Raw genomic sequence first — 19782 nt, forward strand, 5'->3', positions numbered from 1 at the left:
TTGGAACGGTAGACGATTTTTCTCTTTGAAGAATGGTTTTTTAATGATACCTTGTTCAAATTTATTTTAAAACGTGGATATCCTCATCTATTTTATGTGATTTCCACTCAAAGATGAAGCAACAAGGCTGTTTTCAGGGGGAGGGGGGATTCAGGGGTTTGATCGCCCCCCGAAATGCTTGTCTGAATCGTAAAAGCGTAACAAAAATGGGTACTCCTGTATTAAACGCACTCTTTTATATACTGCAAAGGAAACCAGTCAAGAAAAAACTGGTTTTACGGGTTAATTTAAGAAATCGCTATAGGGTAATACAATGTATAGTGTTGTTTTCATTGTGTATACGATATTTAAACTGTTGTTTTCTGGGGTTTAGGGGGGTACCTAGGTTAGGTTACGTAATAATATATACTATGCTTTATCCTACCCCTCCCCCTCCACTAATGTCCAAATATATAGCCCAAATTTGTTTCTAAACTATTATATATTCATCTTATTTTATTTTATTTCATTACCATTAACCAAACTAGCACTATATAAAAGAGTGCGTTTAATACAGGAGTACCCGAAAATGAATATAAATGAATTTTCTGTGGGTTTTTAAAAGTTTTTTTTTGTAGACCCCCCTCCAAAAAAACTATTTTGTAAGCCCCCACCTCACCGAAAAAAAATCCTGGATATGACCCTGTGTGGCAAGTACATTTCAAAATATCACTGAGCAGTAGTCGTTTTGATTAGGTTGATACACATAAAGATAAGATAAGATAAGATAAGTTTTATTCTTCATTAAATACACATACAGTATTACATGTTATTAATCCCTCAAAGGCTCATTGGCCTGTACAAAGAGGGAAGACATATGAATTACATACTAAGAGATAAAAAACAAAAGAAAATTTAAAATGATCACTTACTCACATATGAAGGAGAAGAAAAGAAAATATAGATAAAATAAAAACTATAGAAAAAATTAGAATAAATAAACTAAATTAATTAATTATATTAAATAGACTCAAAAAGAAAAATAATAATGAAAAAAAAAAAAATATATAATTATTACTATAAGCGAATTCCTATCGTCGAAACCGAATTATGTGTATTGTCAGGTAGAACCAACATCATAATAGCTGTTACGATATTATTCATAACTCTTATCCAAGATAAAGGGTGAATGCAGCGATAAATAAGATTAAAAGGATTGTGATAAATGTGATCAGAATCACTACTCCACTTTTTATTGAGTATTGGATGAAACAGTGAGTGAATTTATGCACTCATACGTTAATATTAGTACGTTATATACGTTAATATAATACGTTACTCATACGTTAAATATAATAGGTTACTAAATAGGCTACAAAATAATATACCCCCAACGAAGACCTGGACCCGCAATTGCTGGGCGAAACAGCCTTAAGAATCGGGTCTTCAAGCCCAAAGATAATATATAAATTAATAAACGAAACAACCAAATTGGAAAATGAAAGACTGGGCAAGAAAATAAAAAGCTTGATAAGCAGTGCACGGAAAGTAACCCCGAGAAGGATAAACACAGAAATAAAAACAAGGAAAAAAAGAATACAGAACTTACTTTCCACCTTCTTGGGCATTAATGAGAGAAAGATTGAGATGGCTAGGACATGTTCTGCGGATGAAAGATGACAGATTGCCCAAATCGTCCTTTCGGCCAAGCATCTAGGACCAAACGAAAAGCACGTTGTCCCCGAATGGGGTCAAAGGAGGTCGTAAAGGAGGATTTAAGGGGAATTGGAACTTCTTGGGAGGGTTAAAAAGAGGGAGGCCTTTCCTCTAAAGGCGTGACTCTCCTTGGGAATCAACAGTGCAAATCTTTAGTATCTAAGGACAAAAAGGGTTGTCAAACTTAAGTAATTAAGTTTGCTTATTTATTTTTACAGTTGAATGTGGCAACGCTGATGATAGTGTGCTACTGCCCTAAAAGTTAAAGAGGGTTGCAAAAACAGAAAGAAAAAGCTTCAAAATTGTGGTTGTCACGAATGAATGGACCTAAGACAGGTACTGGAGGCAATTTTTTTTCTTTGATGTCCTTGGTATTTTGCGACTGAGTTGAGTAAAAAATCAGCAATAAAAAACTTACCCTAATTTTACGCATAGCTGCCACTATTTCACCTCTACTGGTCGGTCGAGGAACATCAAGTGTTCCAATGTACTAAAAATAAAGGTTAATTACGTTAGTACAGTTAATGTCATTAGAACTTAACAGGACACAATACTGAAAATCATGTTTCCCTAATACTTCACTCTCTATGGACCATTTAATATTGGGAAACTCGGGTCTGCAGGTATTCTCATGGCCATCGTTAATAGGCTTGGGAAAGAAAAGTCTGTGAACGTAATTATAAGTATGATAGGTTCTGAAGTTTGGGCTCTCCCTCCTGTAGAAGCCGAAATTATATTTTATACAATGATTTATTTCAGGTTAATCATATTTTTTTTTCATCCATTATACGTACCTAGGCTATATCTACAAAGATCCCATGTAGGCTTCAATTTATGATACTTCAGACTCAAGTACTTCAATTAAAGGCACCTTGTGGGGAAAAAAAAAATCTTGCTTGGTCTGAGAACCCCATGAGTTTTAAAGACGATAAAAAGGGTTATGTGGAACAAACTTTAGGAGCCACTGGGCTGTAGGTTTTTGTAGGATCTTTGTAGTTAAAAGCCTAGATCCGCCTAGAAAAGCCTAGATGGCTAAAAAAAAGTAATAATATTAGCCGCAAGTAAATGGTAGTACAAACATAATTTTAGCTTTACATTTGAGTCAACACTCCCAAACTTATACATATAATTATCAAACCTTCAAAGTTGTTCCAAAGACGAAGGACTAAAGGACTTAAGTTTTTGTAGGATCTTTGTAATTGAAAGCTTATATCCGTATGAGGGCTAAAAAGTAACAGTATCACCCACAAATAAACGATAATATACAATTTAAGTTTAGCTTTAAATGGGAGGGAGAGTCCAAACTTACAAACTTATGTTACCTATTACAATATAACTCAAAAATTTTGTCCAGGCCAGAAAGAGGAGGGGGTGCAATTTTTTTTCGTCACAGTAGTGTACCCAAATGCTGCACAATGTTGTGACTTTTTTGAAGTTTTTGACTTCCTGGGAAGAGCGGGAAATGCCTAGTCTCCTCCTCAGGCAGTCACAGGTAGCTTCAAATAAATTCCCATTATGACACTATGAATTCTTATAAGGGATATGCTAGGTCAATTATAAGAAATTATAAAGCTACAGAGTTATGAAAAATATTACTATTTTTTTCTATTTTTGGATTAATAAAGTGCCATTAAGGAAGTTACCGTGGTTGCAGCGGTAGCTGTAACCTAGTAAAAGAAGACCATTCGCGTAAATTTCAACAAAACGAAGAGTCACAAACCCCACAAAAATGACCGTACGCACTATATAACCATTTTTTTTCCTTACATCTAAAGTTCCAGAATGGTTTATTGTCTAGGCAAAAAATTAGACAGCCGATTTACTTGACAAAACCTTCAAAATCTTAGATTTTTGCATAGAAGCAGGAATCGAGATTAAGAGTGCACGAAATTTAGAATAAAACTCAAAATTAAAATCTCTTTAGGTTAAACTAAATAAAAAAAAAATTTCAACTAAAAGTAAGGAGCAACGTTAAAACTTAAAAGGAACGGAAATTATTCCGTACATGAGGGGGGAAGCCCCTTCCTCAACCTCAGTCTTTAGGCTAAGGTCTTAAGTCTTTAAAATATATCCTTAAAGACAAATACATCAGTCTTTCGGAAATAATTGTGATAAAAAGTCAAACCTTAGCATAATGAGCGAGGGTTGCGGGAGGGTCGGCCCCCCTCACATACGGAAAAATATCTGTTTGTTTTAAATTCTAATGCTAGTCCATTTTGAAAACGAGTTAAAAGAATCATTTTTAGTCCATTTTGAAAACGAGTTAAAAAAAAATCATATTCACTTTGAGTTGGTATTAAAATTATCTAATATATTGGGTAATATCTTTACCTCGCTCCTCAAATACAAATCCTACAGCTACATCTTTGCATGCGCTTTAAACTTAGAAGAGAATGTTTGTTGGATTAGAAATAAAATTTTCAGATCCTGCCCCATTTCTTGATTAAAATTGATTTTGTTCAGATAACTACTTGAATACTCCAGAGGAAAATCGATGGGACAATTTTCTTTTCTATCTCGTTTTTGTTAGAGGAAAGCTTTGAACAGCTTTAATTGACATGAACTTGTGTTGATAGAATTCATGGAAAGCTAAGAGTTTAATTACTATGACAATGACCTATGAAGTGCATAATGAACAACGGAAGATACAGAATTAATGCTTAGGAGGGGCACCAACTGTACTTGGGCTCTCCCATTGGCATATTAAGCCTCTTCACCCATGTAACTAAAGTAAATTTCAACCTTCTATTGAGTGTACATGTCACTAATACCACCCCCTGGATCCACCTGCATTAAATCACTAATAGCATCAAGGTTTAAAATTTATGATGTCAAACAGAGTTGTCAATCTCTTCCTCGGAATTTTACTTACAAAATACAGCAGATGCAGTAATTTGATATGAAAAAAAAAATCAAAGCATAAATAAATTCAAGATGACTTGACTTAAATAAAAAAGAAGAAAAATAGACGAGTTATGATTTATTGTTTTTATTTGTACTTTTATTTATTTATCACATTATTTTGTGTTTTTTTTTTTTTGTAAATTAGTCACATTCTTCTACACTGTTTTAATGGGAAGGTTCATGGAAAGAGATGCTGAATTCTAAGCAGCCCAACTAAAGACTCTGCAATAACTTGCAGAAGGCCCGCCATCCTACTCAAATGCTCCTTGACCTACAACACCCTTTACTGCTCTAAATTCTTGTGTAGGACAAATCATAAAGACTGTTATTACATACCAAATATTATATTAATATGTAATATTTGGGCCCAGGCCTCTGGCCCGAACCACATGAAGTATGTATTTTTTTTTATAAATTTCAGGAAATCCCTTATTCAGCAGCCAAAAATTGTAGTATTGACACCCCCCCCCCCTAAAAACGTTTTGAAATTCTCTTATCAAACTCCCACCACAAAATGAATTAACGTTGTTAGCTTTAGTAACGCTTCATAAAGTTCATCAGCGTAATACTTGAAAGGAAACTAAAGTATTTCCAGCTTTTCCTTGCATTTCCCCTGACAGTGTTATCTGTGCCTTTCTTAATCTAAGCACGTTCAGGAGCTTTCTATTGTAAAATTCTCCTTCTACCAAAAAGTTTCTGAACTATTTTTTTATATTCATTAAACGAAGCTATCATTTGGCACATTTGATAGTCCTTGCATCTTTTGCCGTAATTAGAGTAGGCTATGGACATTCGGACCTCAGAATCCTAATTCATTAAAAGAAAATAGAATGCCTAGAAAGGGCAAGCTCCGGAATGTTTGAAGTAATTTTGAAAAATTTAATCCAGACTTGTATTTTGTCACCAAGAGGTAGCGGTTAAATTGTCACAAGTTCTACTACTACTACTACTGATAACTCACTTTATCATCAAGCCGTTTGAGGCCAATGCAACATCGCACACTCCTCCCCCACCCTACTTTTCAAGAACCATTATGGTGTTGTGGGGTGGTTTGGAGTTACTAGCATCCTTGTTCCTGCTTCCCTATCTCCGGAAAAGAAACCCTGAATAAATGGCCTCATGGTGCCGGGTTGGAATTTTCACGAGCTCGCCTAACCAGAACCATGACTGCAAATAGCGCTGCAGGGTGACCTTGAGAAGCGATGCCCTTTGAGAAAACTATAGCCTAGTAAATGGCTCAGCATTGGACTGGATCTAGATTAAGGAATAATTCTTCTAGGTTTGTCTGTTTTGGTTTTTTTTTCTTGGGGGGGGGGAGGTTGAATAACAGCACTAATTTGGTGATTCTTCTTCTCACCCCAGTGGTGATTTCTATTAATTTGTATTTTAGTTGTTTTTTTTACTATGTAGTTGGTCTTTTTTCTAGATATTCTGTTATTTATGTGCGTATTTTGGGTTCTAAAGAAAAAAGAAAAAATAATAAAAAAAAAAAAATCTGAATTAACCTGCGGAAACGTTGCAAAAGGTGGAAAATCAGGTTGACATCTTTGATGAACAGGCCAGACGAATACACTCTTTTAGTAGATTTTCCTGTTTATCATTTTTTTTACTGTAGTGAATTTGAGAAATTATAGAAAATATTTTTTTTCCTTGAGCCAGAAGCAATTCTGGCCTTGACCCTCTCTTTGCTGTCAAGAAATGGTGGTACAAAACTTAGAAAAACAAAGTTTTTTTTTCAGATTTTGATTTGGTTAAAATTCCTCATTTTTTTAGTGTTTTTTTTTCTTGTTCGCTTTAGCTGAAACTTCACGTTTTTCTCTTTTTATTGATAAAAGCGAAGCGAGGGGTTTCCCCAATTTCCATCACCTCGTGTACATCTCAGAATGCCAAGTTTGCCCCACAGTTCCAATCACGCTTTGCATGGTTTCTGCCACGCTTGGTACATTTTCACCACGCTTATGACACTTTTGCCACGCTTGGGACACGTCATCTGTTGTAGCCTATGTGATTTCTGAAAATTGGAACCCCCTTGGATAAAAGTCCCTGGAAGTACAAACAAAATATTCATCTTTTATTATGTTACTAATTTCTCTGCCTTAATTAAAGGTATTGCCTATTATTATATATTTTTATATTTTAATTTTATTCATAAATGTAAAAGCTGCGTAGTCTAAGAAATTATATAAGCATCCTTTCTTATAAGCTTTTGCGAGGTTTTATATATTACCAGAATAAATATATAACCATTTTATATATTTATTCATTTTCATTCCATTTGTAAATGGATAATCAGGGGAATCTATAAAATCCTTTCCATGTAATTAATTAAAAAAAACTTTCCGAAAAATAAGTTTTTCAAAGAAAAGTAAAGGCCATTTTAAATTTATGATCAGAAGATACAAATACTTTTCAAAATTCAAGCTTAAAATAACCAGATATTAAAATTGAAGAATCATTGAAACACAAAACAAATAAAAACTAAATAAACGATCGTGGCAAACACACTTAACAAGTAATAGTGCAAACGAATAAATAAATCTTACAGCAAGTAATACTTGGATTGAATATGAAAATCAAGCTTAAAACGAAAAAGAAAATTATTATCGAATTATAAATGAAACTTAAAATGAACATAAATTAAATAAACAATCAATGCAAACAATCATACAATAGATATAAACGTAAATTAATAAATAAATCTTAAAACGTGTGAAACTTAAATTGAATATGCAAATCAAGCTTTAAACGAACAAAAATAACCACAAACCAGAGTTTGGGTATGACCTCCTTCTCTCACTGTAAAAGTCTAAAACCTACTGCGTCATTGGCACTTTACTGAAAACCAATTTTATGACAAATATTTTCTTTTGTACTTAATATTGAAAATAAACATTAAGATTATAGTAGCATTTTGAACTGATGAGCTTTCAACAATTAATATCATTATACATCAAATATTTAGTTTAATTTATTAGCTCTTTTTAAAGTTGTTAAAGACGAATATAGTTTCACTACAAACAAGTGTTTGGATACTGCCTCCTTTCCTAACTGTAAATAAAAACCAAAAGCCTACTGCATCATTGGCGCTTAACTGAAAACGAATTATATTACAAATATTTTCTTTTCCAGTTCTTATAATACAATAAAAATACAATTACAGTGAAATAAATTCTTGAACTGACGGATCTTTCAACAACTAATACCATTATACATGAAATATTCAATTTGATGTTATTTATACTTCCCAAGACTGTTAAAGACACACAAAGTTTTCAGCAAAGCGCCAATGACGCAGTAGGTTTTAGACTTTTACAGTGACAGAAGGAGGTCATGCCCAAACTCTCGTTTGTGGTGATTTTTGTTCGTTTAAAGCTTGATTTGCATATTCAATTTAAGTTTCACTCGTTTTAAGATTTATGTATTAGTTTACATTAATATCTATTGTATCTTTTGTCTATTCAAAATGAGCTCGAATTTTCAATATCCAATCAAATGAGCTCTCTCTGAAGTTTATACAAGCATCCCTTTCATAAGAACCATATATGCCCCAGGGTATAACTTACAACGCCTGCCCTTGGGGCCTGGGGGGTTGTGACGACACCTGAGTGCTTGTTATCTGAATTTTGAGCATTTTTTCACTTGATGGCTACCTCAAAATTTTATTAGATGCATTTGGGGAAAAAGGGGTGTGAGGGGGGGGGGGCTAGTTTCCCTCCAATCTCTTTTGACTCTAAAAAACTGAACTAGAATTTTCAATTTCCAATCAAAAGAGCCCTCTCTGAAGTTTTTACGAGCATCCCTTCAATAAGAACCATATATTCCCCCAGGGCATAACTTACAGCACCTACCCTCGGGCCCTGGGGGGCTGTGTCGACCCCTAAGTTTTCGTTATATGGTTTTTGAGCTATTTAAAAAAAATTATCTCAAAGTTCTTATCGGATGGGTAGGAGGAAAAAAGGGCGTGGGGGGGGCTAGGTGCCCCTCAATCTCTTTTGACTCTTAAAAATGAACTAGAACTTTCAATTTCCAATCAAATGACCCCTTTTTGAAGTTAACACGAACATCCCTTCCATAAGACCCATATATGCCCCCAAGGCATAAGTTAAAACTTCTGCCCCGGGCCCTGTTAGGTTGTGTCGACACCGGAATTTTTGTTATATAATCTTTGAACTATTTTTAAAAAAATAGCTATCTTAAAATTTTTACTGGATGCATTTGGGAAAAAAGGTTTGGGGGGGGGTGGGAAGCTGATTACCCTCCAATATCTTTTGACGCTTCAAAAGTGAACTAGGACTTTCAATTTCGAATCAAATGGGCACTCTCTGAAATTTATACGATTATTCCTTCCACAAGAAACATATATGACCCCAGGGCATAACTTATAACCCTTGCCCCTGAAGACGATGGAGGGAGCGTTCTGCTTAAACAAATAATTTTTTAAACTTACGACAGTGTTAAACAAAATAGACGCTCCTATGTTTCTATTGAACCTGTCCAGGGAATTGGTGAAAGTCGAAGGTGTATTAGTTGGATTAGAATTAGTTTAGACTATTGTAAAAAAAGTTAGCTGTTTGAATATATATTTGAATGAGCCCTTTCTGAAGTTCCTATGACTACGTTGTCTATACAAACCCTTATAGGCCTTCAGGATTAAAATTACAACCCGTCCCTTGAGAGCTGTGGGGGAGCTGTCATTCCAAAGTGCCTAGCTATCTGAACTTTCGACTAAGTTTAATAGAATGGCTGTATCAGACCTATGACTAGCTGGAATGGGGAGGAAGCTGAATATGAGAGGGGGGTTGATTGCCCTCAAGTAGCGCTTGACTATGAAAAAGGGCACTAGCCCTTTGAATTTCCAATCGAATGAACCTTTTTTGAAGTTTGTACGACAACGCCCTCTATAAAAACCTTATATGCTCCCAGGGCACAACTTAAAACCCTTGCCCTGAGGGTTGTGGGGAGTGTACTCCTCAAAAACATATTTTATATCTGGAAATCAACTACGCTGAACAAAATGTCTATCTCAAAATTTTGATTGGATGTGTTTGGGGTAACAATGGGCGTGGGGGGGGCCTAGTTACCCTCCAATCATTTTTGGTTATCAAAAAGTGCACTAGAACTCTCGATTTCAAATCGAATGAGCCCCCTTTGAAGTTTTTACGACGACCCCTTCAATATGAAGTGCCTCTGGGGAAAAAAATAATAAATAATAATAAAACATTGGAGCCGTGTGGCCTTTACTATAGGCAACGCTACAGCGTTGCCTCTGACAAGGTAAATAAATTTCAAATGGCCTCAATCTTTTTCTTAGTTTTAAAACTCCCATCGTTGTCAAATTGAATTGTACTAATCATCTAAAATGAAGATTATATCCCGGAGCCATTTACAGATCAATAGAATGTTGTTTTGGGATTAAATTTAGGATAAAGTGTAATCAATCAATCAGTATATAATATTATAGAAATCTAGCACATTATAATCTAACAAGTATAGCCTAATCTAATAGACAATTTATCTAATAATATATTTAGATATTTTATCATTTTAATAATTATTACTTACTACCTAGAATAATGATATAATTGATAATTATTGATTAATCATGATTAATAATCATTTAATAATTATCTAGCTAATTATAGTTAATAATTATAATTAAGTTACGTGTGTCCGACAAATGATTATAATATAAAAAATCAACCAATTTATAAGATTCTTCTAATATACTATAATATTTTGTTTGAAATAAAACTGAAATATTAGTTCGTCTACTAATTTGGAAAATATTCTGAAATAATAGTAACATCCATTAACACAATGTAATTTACTATTCATCAACTACAAGCTGGCATGAATCGTATACAAATGCGCAATCAGTTGCGTATTTAGGATTTTGATTCGGGGGGGGGGAGGATCAAATATAGAAAAATATATTTATAGTCATCAGCTTCATATTTCCATTTGATTTCAAATTTTCATTTGATTCATATTTTGGATGGGGGTTAAGCCCTGCCACCTATCGAAGATAGGGCCTTATATACGCTTTAATTGGTCACTGTTGTGTTGTGTAAAAAAAAAAAAAAAAAAAAAAAATAAAATAAAAAAAAATAAAAAAAAAGTGACCACTTTGCTTCCATAATTGCAAGCTTGGTTGGCTTCAATGTAGGGTTGCCTAATCTCTCGCCCCAACAAGTATATCCCACTTGCAATGAGTTTACTGAGGCCAAGATTTAGCTACCGCTAATTTCAGCCAATCAGAGATTTTCACACAATTTTGTATCCAATCAGTAATTTCCATAAGAAATGTGGCTGGCTCAAACTAGCGCTAATTAAATCTTGGCATTAGTAAAACCTCATTGTGAATGGGCTTTAGTTCTGTTACTGCCTCCATTTTATTCCTATTTCTAAACGGTATAGTCTAAACAATTCTAAGTTATTTGCATTTCCTGTTACTGTTCGCCTTTCAGAATGTTAATTCTGAGGGAGATTTCAGAAAACCCAAATTCCTTTCGGAAAAATTCAAAGACCCCCCCCCCCACAAAATCGGGATATAGTGGAAACCCTGACGCCAGTGTGCACTCTTTACCAATTTTCATCGAAAAATGACTTTTCGTAATTTTATTTAAAAAAATGAAAAAACAACAAATTTGCCAACTAGATATTACAAAATATATTTTACTTCCCCAAAATTTACGTGAATTGATGTCACTTTCCCTCCAACCAACTCTCGAACATTGGAATTGCCAGTTATGCTCCAGATTCAGTTTTCTCGGAAAATTTTAATTTGCCACGAGTTAGGATCTTTTTGACTTCAGGCACTTTGGTAGTTACTGAAATCGATGGTAATAAAGAGATGGTAATTCAAATGTTAGTTCTTCATTAACACTGAATCCAGTAAGGAGTGGTTATTTACTAGAAATTTCGAATAATGTTCCGTGTTCATTATTGTATTTGTTGCAGTGTTTCGTTTTTGCTGCGATTTTTCTTACTTTCTTTGGTCAAATTTTTGGCCCTGTGTTTTTCTCTGTTGCTGTTTCTGTTTAAAAAAAAGGTAAAGAATACAACATTGGACTTTACATTCCCTACCGGCGGTGCTGATCTCCGTTTCTTAGTCCTTCAGCCAGCAAGTGCAATGGGGGGTTGGGGGCCAACCATCCTCTGCTCTCGCCCACCCTTCCTGTTTACTTTCCCCAGATTACTCCAGGTACCCATTTAAAGCTGGGTAGACTCTGGCTGAGCTTACAGAGTCACGCCACTGACCCCCGTCAAAAACCAAATAATTAAGTACACTAGGATTCGAACCCTCGTCCTCTCGGACAAAGGATGCTAAATCCAGCGCACCAGTCCACTTGGCTAGGACGGCTGTTTCTATTTGCTCCTCTATATTTTATTATACTGTTTTCTGTATTTTTGTTTCCCGAGTTTGTTCCTTTGCTCCTTTCTTCCTCTGTCGCTTCGTTCTCATGCTCCCCTTTTTTTGTCTCACTTTGCTCCTGTGTTTGACGTATTCATTTCTTAGTTTTATTAGGATTTTACTGTGACAAAATGTCATGCCAACTGTTTGCTGTTTTGTCGTGTAAAGTACAGTTCAGTACTTTAACGTAGTTTGTAAACCAAAGTGTTGCTCCTGCAACACAAATAGAGGCGACGAAAAACTCAATCGTTTCATAATTGTATAGAAGATATGTGTTTCAATCCACGTCTCAGACATCGATCATAATCTAAAAAGTATTAAACAACGGCTAATACTATCCCCACGCGTCTTAGACAACGTTAAAATATGTTAAAACACCACATTTAATCACCACCTCTTTGACAACGTTAATCCCACGTCTTAGACATCATAATCTAAATAGTATTTTATATAATCAGTTGCCAAAGAAGAGTGAGGAGTAGACTCTCCTCCGAATATGGAGGATCCGAGATCATCCCACTATGTGGTATCGTAGTCAGATTCCATAAAAGCTCCCAATTTAGCAAAAACTTGTAAAATAGTTTTTTCAAAACGTGCAAATGATAGGAATTCGCTGTTATAAAAATGATAGTGAAGGGATCATTCCTTAATAAAACAAGATCCGACATCATCCCACTATGTGGTAACGTAGTCTGATTCCATACAAGCTCCCGGTTTAGCAACAACTTGTAAAATATTTTTGCAAAACGTGCAAAGGATATGACCTGGCTGTTATAGCAAGGACGGTGAAGGAATCATTCCTTTATAAGACAAGATCCGAGATCATCCCACTACGTGGTAACGTAGTCTGATTTAATAGAAGCTCCCGATTTAGCAACAACTTGTAAAATATTTTTGCAAAACGTGCAAATGATAGGAACTCGCTGTTATCGCAAGGACAGTGAAAGGATCATTCCTTTATAAGACAAGATCCAAGATCACCCCACTATGTCGTAACGTAGTCTGATTCAATAGAAGCTCCCGATTTAGCAATAGCTTGTAAAATATTTTTGCAAAACGTGCAAATGATAGGCACTCACTGTTATAGCAAGGAGAGTGAAGAAATCATAATTGTGGCACCCGGGGAAAAATAATTGTGGCACCCCTCCCGACTCAAACATAAATAAAAAAAGCCCCATAGCTCCTAGCAGCGGCCCCCAGACACAGCCCCCGATTCTGCTTGCCCTTGTCACCTCTCTTTGAACGGCCCTGAATACTTGTAAATTTAAAATCTATCAATTCTCTAATTTTGTACTTTTCTGGAAGCTATTGTTAGATTTAAACATAAATAGGCTAGACATAGGAAGAGGGGCGGGGGGGGGGTCGCTTAAACAATCACAATAGGCCTATTAAGTGAAAACTATAGGAAAACTTCGTGAAAATCACACTATTTAGGGAGGAAGCCTGGGCCGCTGCACAAACGTGTGAGTAAAGCTAATTTCTAAATATTCACCTCCTTCATTAACTGCACAAGGGGTATCAATTCGGGAATATGTGGAGGCTCAAGGATTTCTTTCGATTTTTAAAGGAAAATAAGCACAAAGCTTTTTTAAAAGTTTAGGCGGGGTATTTGGTTTTTTCTTCGATTATTTGTAAATCAAAATAACAAACAAGGGTAATTTTCAAAATCTGGGGGTACAATTGCCTCCCTAGGGTTTATATTTGACTACCGACTAGAAAGTGTATTTCAGCCACTCTTTTAGCAGAGATTGTACGAAAGTTTTTTTTTGTATTGAAAACTACTGTTTTTAAAGCGCTTCGTAAACACAGATAAAGGTCATATTCTAGTCCAGTGGTTCTCAAACTTATTTAGACATTATCCCCGTTTTACCCACAAAATATTTTAGGTACCCCTTCTCAGTTACCGGTACTAAGTAAACTATAGCTAAAATATAAATAAAATTGTCAGTCAAGGAGTTAAAGAGTTGTTTTGTTTTTGTTGGCCAGCCGCGTATCCCCTAAAATTTTGCGTACCCCCAAGGGGTACATGTACCACAGTTTGAGAACCACTGTTCTTGTCAATGGGCTCTTCTAAATGAGGAAACACTATAGTAACAATATAATAGAACTATTTAATTCCCCAGTCAACACTGTTTTCAAACATAAGGGTCGCTATCGTGACAATGTGCCCCCTCTCCCTTATGGTACCAAATTACGATATTCAAGATTGGCGACTCCGCCGAAGGAAAATTATTTGTGGCCATACCCGGCCCCATTAAGGGGATGGGGCACATAGTGAATGTAGTGACCATTATTTAGGATATACAGTAGCCTTCGAGTTTGAAGGCCCCACAGAAAAAAAATATCTTAATAAAATAAAGTAGTACCACTAGATTCTTTATTTTATGCCCTTTCTAAATATCATATTCGAGTTTGACTACCGACTAGAAAGTGTATTTCAATCACTCCTTCAGCAAAGACTGTATGAAAAATTTAAGGGAAGTGGGAACTTCCTAGGAGGGTGTAAAAGGGAGGCTGAATAAATTGGGAGGAGGAGGAGCGTGCGTAGCTGTGTTGGCCTCAGGCGGCTTGGTGCTGCGATGAGTTGTTAGTAGTAGTGGTAGTAGTAGTAGTATACTCGAGTTTCTGACAGCACACTCCCCTCCCCCTGATAAGGCCCTACGGTATATACAAAAAAAAACTAATACAATGAAATTCTTGTTTTATAATAAGCAGCACGTTTCTATCAATTAGAGAATCGTTTTGAGACCCATCACGAGAGGACAAACAACAACGAAATATAATATTACGGCTACATATGGGACCATAAGGGGGGTGGGATGCATTGTCAAAAAGGCGAACACAGATTTTTTGAAAGAGCGTAAAACAAGGAATCTAATGGCGCAACTCTTATTTTATTAAGATGTATCCTTCTGTGGAACCCAAAACTAGAATGGTACCAAAAAGAGATTGAAGACTAAAAATTAAGGTATATTTTTTTTTTGTCAAAATTGAGATAGATATAGATAAACCTGTCGTGTATTCAATCTTCTAAGCCCTAGAAAAAAAGGTAGACATAGTAGTTTGGCAACACCCTCCCGGGGTATATATTGATAAAATTCTAGATGAGGTGCTTTTTTCTATCTTAGAAAGTGATTAGGTTGAAAATGAAACTCCCAGGGATAGATCTACAGACTAAAGTATGTCCACGGAAGGTATTTTGAAGCACCTGCCTCCACTCCTTCTTCCTCTAGAGGGCACTGACCTTTGATGACCTTTAAAAAATCTTTGTTTTATAAAAATGAAATCTTTCAAAATAAATCTTCTGCTTAAACGAAGTACAAGAAAAGTATTTTCAGCTTCACATCTTTGTTCAATCCTAATTTATGAGGTTTCAAAGATAGGCAAATACATTTCCTAAATTTAGAAAAAAAAACATTGATAGGCCTATGGCTTAAAATTCTACTTAAATAACGGGAATTGAATTTCCAAAACTAAAACCAGAGAAAAATAAACTTAAAACTGAAAATCAATGTAAAATGTTGTTTTATCAAAATTCTAATAGGCCAAATAGGCAAATTTCTAACACATAGAAATCAAAAAGAGGGTTAACATAGTAGCTTGTCAATACCTTCCTGGATTAAGTTTTTGGCCCTGGATTCATTACTGAAAGTTTTATTTTTCCTAACTCAACCACTTTCAGAGATAGCAAAAAGCACCTTGTCTAGAGTTTTACCCCCTAAACAAGAATTGTACCAAAATTACGGTATTTCCCACAGAAGAGCCCAGCACACAGAACAGTGTTACCAAGAATTTCACTTTATTTATATCGAATGGCCTTATTTTGAAAGCCTCCTTATAAACACAGATAAAATACTGTAACCGAACCTTAGCTTGGAATGATATTCCATGTTGAAATGCTTCTTCGGAATACAGCGGTATTCTCAAGTCATAATCATCATTTTGTACTAAATTATATTGTTGTCTGCTTCTAGACGGCATAATTCCATAAAAATTGTACAGCACAAACTAAATAAACCCTTCTAATTCACAGACACACAGTTATTAAGTAAATTATTTTAAGACCTCCCGAAGGAATTGTTAAATTCCTCCGTGTCTCGCAAAAGACTAATTTCTTTAACAGAAACTGCCGAAGAGTATAAGCAGTGAAGAGACACTACGTCCTCGGGGAGATTCAGGCGCTCTGTAGATCATCGGAATTTTTGGAATTAATTTGTAAAACTCGATAAAAAAAGGAAGGGGAATAACCGATCGGGAAACAGTGAAATAAATTTCCCGAGTAAACAATGAAATATTGACTTTTCGACAGTCAGTAATGTTCAGGGTTTGACTAGTAAGTTTAATGATTTTGTGAATTATAATTTGAATATAATTTGTACCTTACTGAAAAAAAACTCATACTACTGATTTTACTGATTACTCCTTACTGATTTTAAGGAATAAATATCAGCATATGTATATCAAACTGAAAATGTACATTCATTTGAATGTTTTTATAAGCAATTATAGGCAATATTATATGACATATATGCATTTATTTTAAAGTTTTATTTAACCAAGTTGGTTCATTTGATGGTGTATAATCGCATATAAGCCACTAAAAACGATAGCCGGTAGATCACTGTGCAGCTGGAGGAGTTTGCTTGAACCTCAAAAGGTACGTTTTTTTGCCAAAATTCCTGCCTCTCTATGTGGCTTCAGATAAATATCGAAGAAGTATTGGAGTTGGGAACGTAAATTGGTCCTTGATTTTAATGATTTTTCAGATAAAACTTGAAACATGGGTGCTGCAGGGTGATAATTAGGCAATGCATAGGTACTATTTGGAAGATGATTGGAGAGAGATTAGGTCCTGAGAAGCATAGTATAAGTTTACAATTATAGTCTCTTTCTGCCCATCGCTTATGCAATGCTGCTTTATGCAAATCGCTACGTACAAATTTTATCATCCCAGTCTCTCTAAAAATTCATTAGCTATTGTTTCTAAGACAATTGTTTCTAAGAAAATCAGTTTTGATGAAAGTCTGAAATTTTGAAGTCAGTCCAAGAACAGTTTTTTTTAACTAAGACTACAGAACTCACACATCATTTATTTTATTTTCTTTGAACCTAAGGAAATATAAATATAAATATTTTTACTTTTATAACTTTAATAAATCAAATAATATTAACATTTGATTACTAAATATCAGTATATGTATATTAAACTGACAATGCACATTCATTTGTATTTTTTTTCAGTAAAGTGCAGATTATGTTCTGGCCTTGGGAAGGCATAGGGGTTTTGAGCCCTACTCATATTAATTTCTGCTCGTTTTGAGTTTGACTCGGTTATTTATAGATAATTTTATTTTATTTTTGTTCATTTTTGTTTAATGGAGTTCTTTACTTTTCTTTGACCAAAAAAGTTTTTTTTAATTAATATCTGTTCGTTTTATATTGACATAGTCTTTTCAGACAAAAAGAAAATAATACTTTAAATCTTTTCGTTTTTTAAGATTTTATAGTTTGGCCTGCTATTCATATGCTGGATAAAAATTTTCAGCAATTTTTAACTGCATATACTCTTTTAAAGATCTGAACACAAATGGTCCTGTTTAATTTAGTTTTTCATCTCCTTCAGCTGCCTTGAAAGGGAAAACTTGATACCATTCGCAAAAAAATCTGTTTACTTTCTTTGATAGCTTGGATACACTTACGCTATTTAGGTTTGGTTAAATTTTAATAGTAGAAGTAGCCGCGAAAGTTTGAACGTGATACCCTCAGTCGTTCTTGGGATACTGCTGAGATGCCTTACTGGGAATTAGCATTAACAGAGTGCATTTTGATTTAATCTTAACGCAACATTTAGTTTTTAAACAACATGGGTAATTGGGTGGGTGGGCGTGGGAGGGGGATTAGTTGCCCTCCAATCACTTTCGACTATTAAAAAGGGCATCATCCCTTACTATTTTAAATCTAATGAGCCCTTTTCGACGTTACTACGACGAGTTCTTCAATAAGAATGGCCCTGGTCTAAAAAAAAAAAAAAAAAAAAATACATTGTACCAACATCGATCTTTACTATAAAAATGTCAAGTCTTCCAATAAATTTCGTCTATTAAAATGGGCATTAGGCCTTTAGATTTCCATTCAAATGAGGCCTTTTTGAGTTTCTACGACAACGCTTTCTATAAACACCTTAAATGCCCCGGGGCACAAATTACAACACCCTTACCCTAAGGGCTGTGAGGGGGGTTGTCATCCTTAGAGACCTAATTTCCAGAACTTTCAACCGCGTTAAACAAAATGGCTATCTCAAAATTTTGATTGGATATGTTTGGGGAAATGGTGGGCGTGAGAGGGCTTTAGTTACCCTCTAATCACTTTCAACTATTGGCCCTTTCAATTTCCAATTAAATGAGCCTTTTTGAAGTTTCTATGACAACACTTTCAATAAAAACCTTATGTGCCCAAAGAGCAAAACTTATAAACCTTACCCTGAGGGTTGGGGACAGGGGCGCCAATTAGGGGGGGCAGGGGGCATGGCCCCCCTAGACTTTGAAAATTACCTTCTTATTTATATTTCACAGCTATTTTCTATTTTAGCTATGTGCTATATTAAACCAGCAAATGTCTAGCTTGTTTTGAAATGTCTAAGAGCGAGCGCGTCTACACTATTTTATTTCCGAGTAGGGTTCATTCAAAACTAAGCTTCATGTGGTCAGTACCCGTTTCGTTATTGTTCTTGTGAAGAATTCGTTGTAAACTATGAGTTTTGTATATTGCCTTTTTTAGTAGCTGTTGACGTTGTTGAATAGTTTATGGGATGACTAGTCCCAGTGGAGTCTATGGGACTGTCGTGAACGGGAAATGTAAGTGATTGGTTTATGGGGTTTCTAAGCGGGAAAGTCTCACCGTGGAGTATGGGAGTTATTTTCTAAGTGAGTTTCTACGTGTTTCTTCAGTTCTTCTCTTACCGTGTCTGAGTGAAGTCCTTGTCTACTACTCGTTTAACTATGAGTAAAAAGCGACAACAAACTTTGGATATTTTTTCGGTGAAAATGCGGAAGAAAAATGAAGAAACTTTAGCGCAAGAAACTGGCAATAGTGTCAGCACCCAAAGTGTCGGGTTAGTTGAGATAAATTTCCCCACCTGTGACAGAATTTCGTAAATAAGAGGAACAATAAATGGCTCAGGTCAGCATGAAAGTTTGGTCTGCATCGTTGAAACCCTTGCGGGTTCCAGTAGCAGTCAAGAAACTCTCAGATATCTCTAGGACGCGTCACGACAAACTAGCTCAACCTATTCTTGAGAGATATCAGGCTTCCACTTCTAACGGAAGGAAATTCAGTGAACATTACTATAAGACTTATGAATGGATTGAATACTCAAAAAACTTGAATTCCGTGTTTGGTTTTGCTTGCCGCCATTTTTCTATGGGGACTCTAAGAGCTTGAGAAACTGCTGGAAAAAGGGCTTTCATTGAGTCAGGATTTTGCAAGTGGAAAGACAGTTCAGCTCTGCTAAAGCAACATGATGGTTCTGAAAGATATAGGCCTTGTATGTCAGCATGGCTGGAATTTAAGATAATGAGTACTGATACGTCGAAATCTATAGCGAATGCCTTAATTCAATCCAGATCTCAAGAGGTTCAGGAAAATAGAGATCATGTGAAGTACATTTTTCGCGCTATTTGCTTTCTTGGCCACCAGGGTCTTGCTTTGAGGGGTCATGACGAATCAGAAACATCTGCAAACTGGGGTAATTTGGTTGAATTGATGGAGGA

At 35.3% G+C, this 19782-nt stretch overlaps 1 protein-coding gene across 1 annotated transcript in view; it reads right to left on the reverse strand.

Annotated features, from left to right (window-relative positions):
• The window catches only part of LOC148951621 (carboxyl-terminal PDZ ligand of neuronal nitric oxide synthase protein), a 215916-nt gene extending 199810 nt beyond the window's left edge, over positions 1 to 16106 (reverse strand). Inside the window, exons 1-2 of the mRNA XM_089091223.1 lie at positions 15881 to 16106; positions 2114 to 2185 (exon numbers count right to left, since the gene is read on the reverse strand). Coding sequence (XP_088947349.1) covers positions 2114 to 2185; positions 15881 to 15994 — 186 coding nt within the window. The 5' untranslated portion in view covers positions 15995 to 16106. The remainder of the gene's footprint in view (positions 1 to 2113; positions 2186 to 15880) is intronic.
• Positions 16107 to 19782: the final 3676 nt, after the last annotated feature.

The sequence above is a fragment of the Artemia sp. Qi Xiang Cuo genome, chromosome 6 (genome assembly GCF_049724085.1).
Source record: "Artemia sp. Qi Xiang Cuo chromosome 6, ASM4972408v1, whole genome shotgun sequence".
In the NCBI taxonomy this organism is placed as follows: domain Eukaryota; kingdom Metazoa; phylum Arthropoda; class Branchiopoda; order Anostraca; family Artemiidae; genus Artemia; species Artemia sp. Qi Xiang Cuo.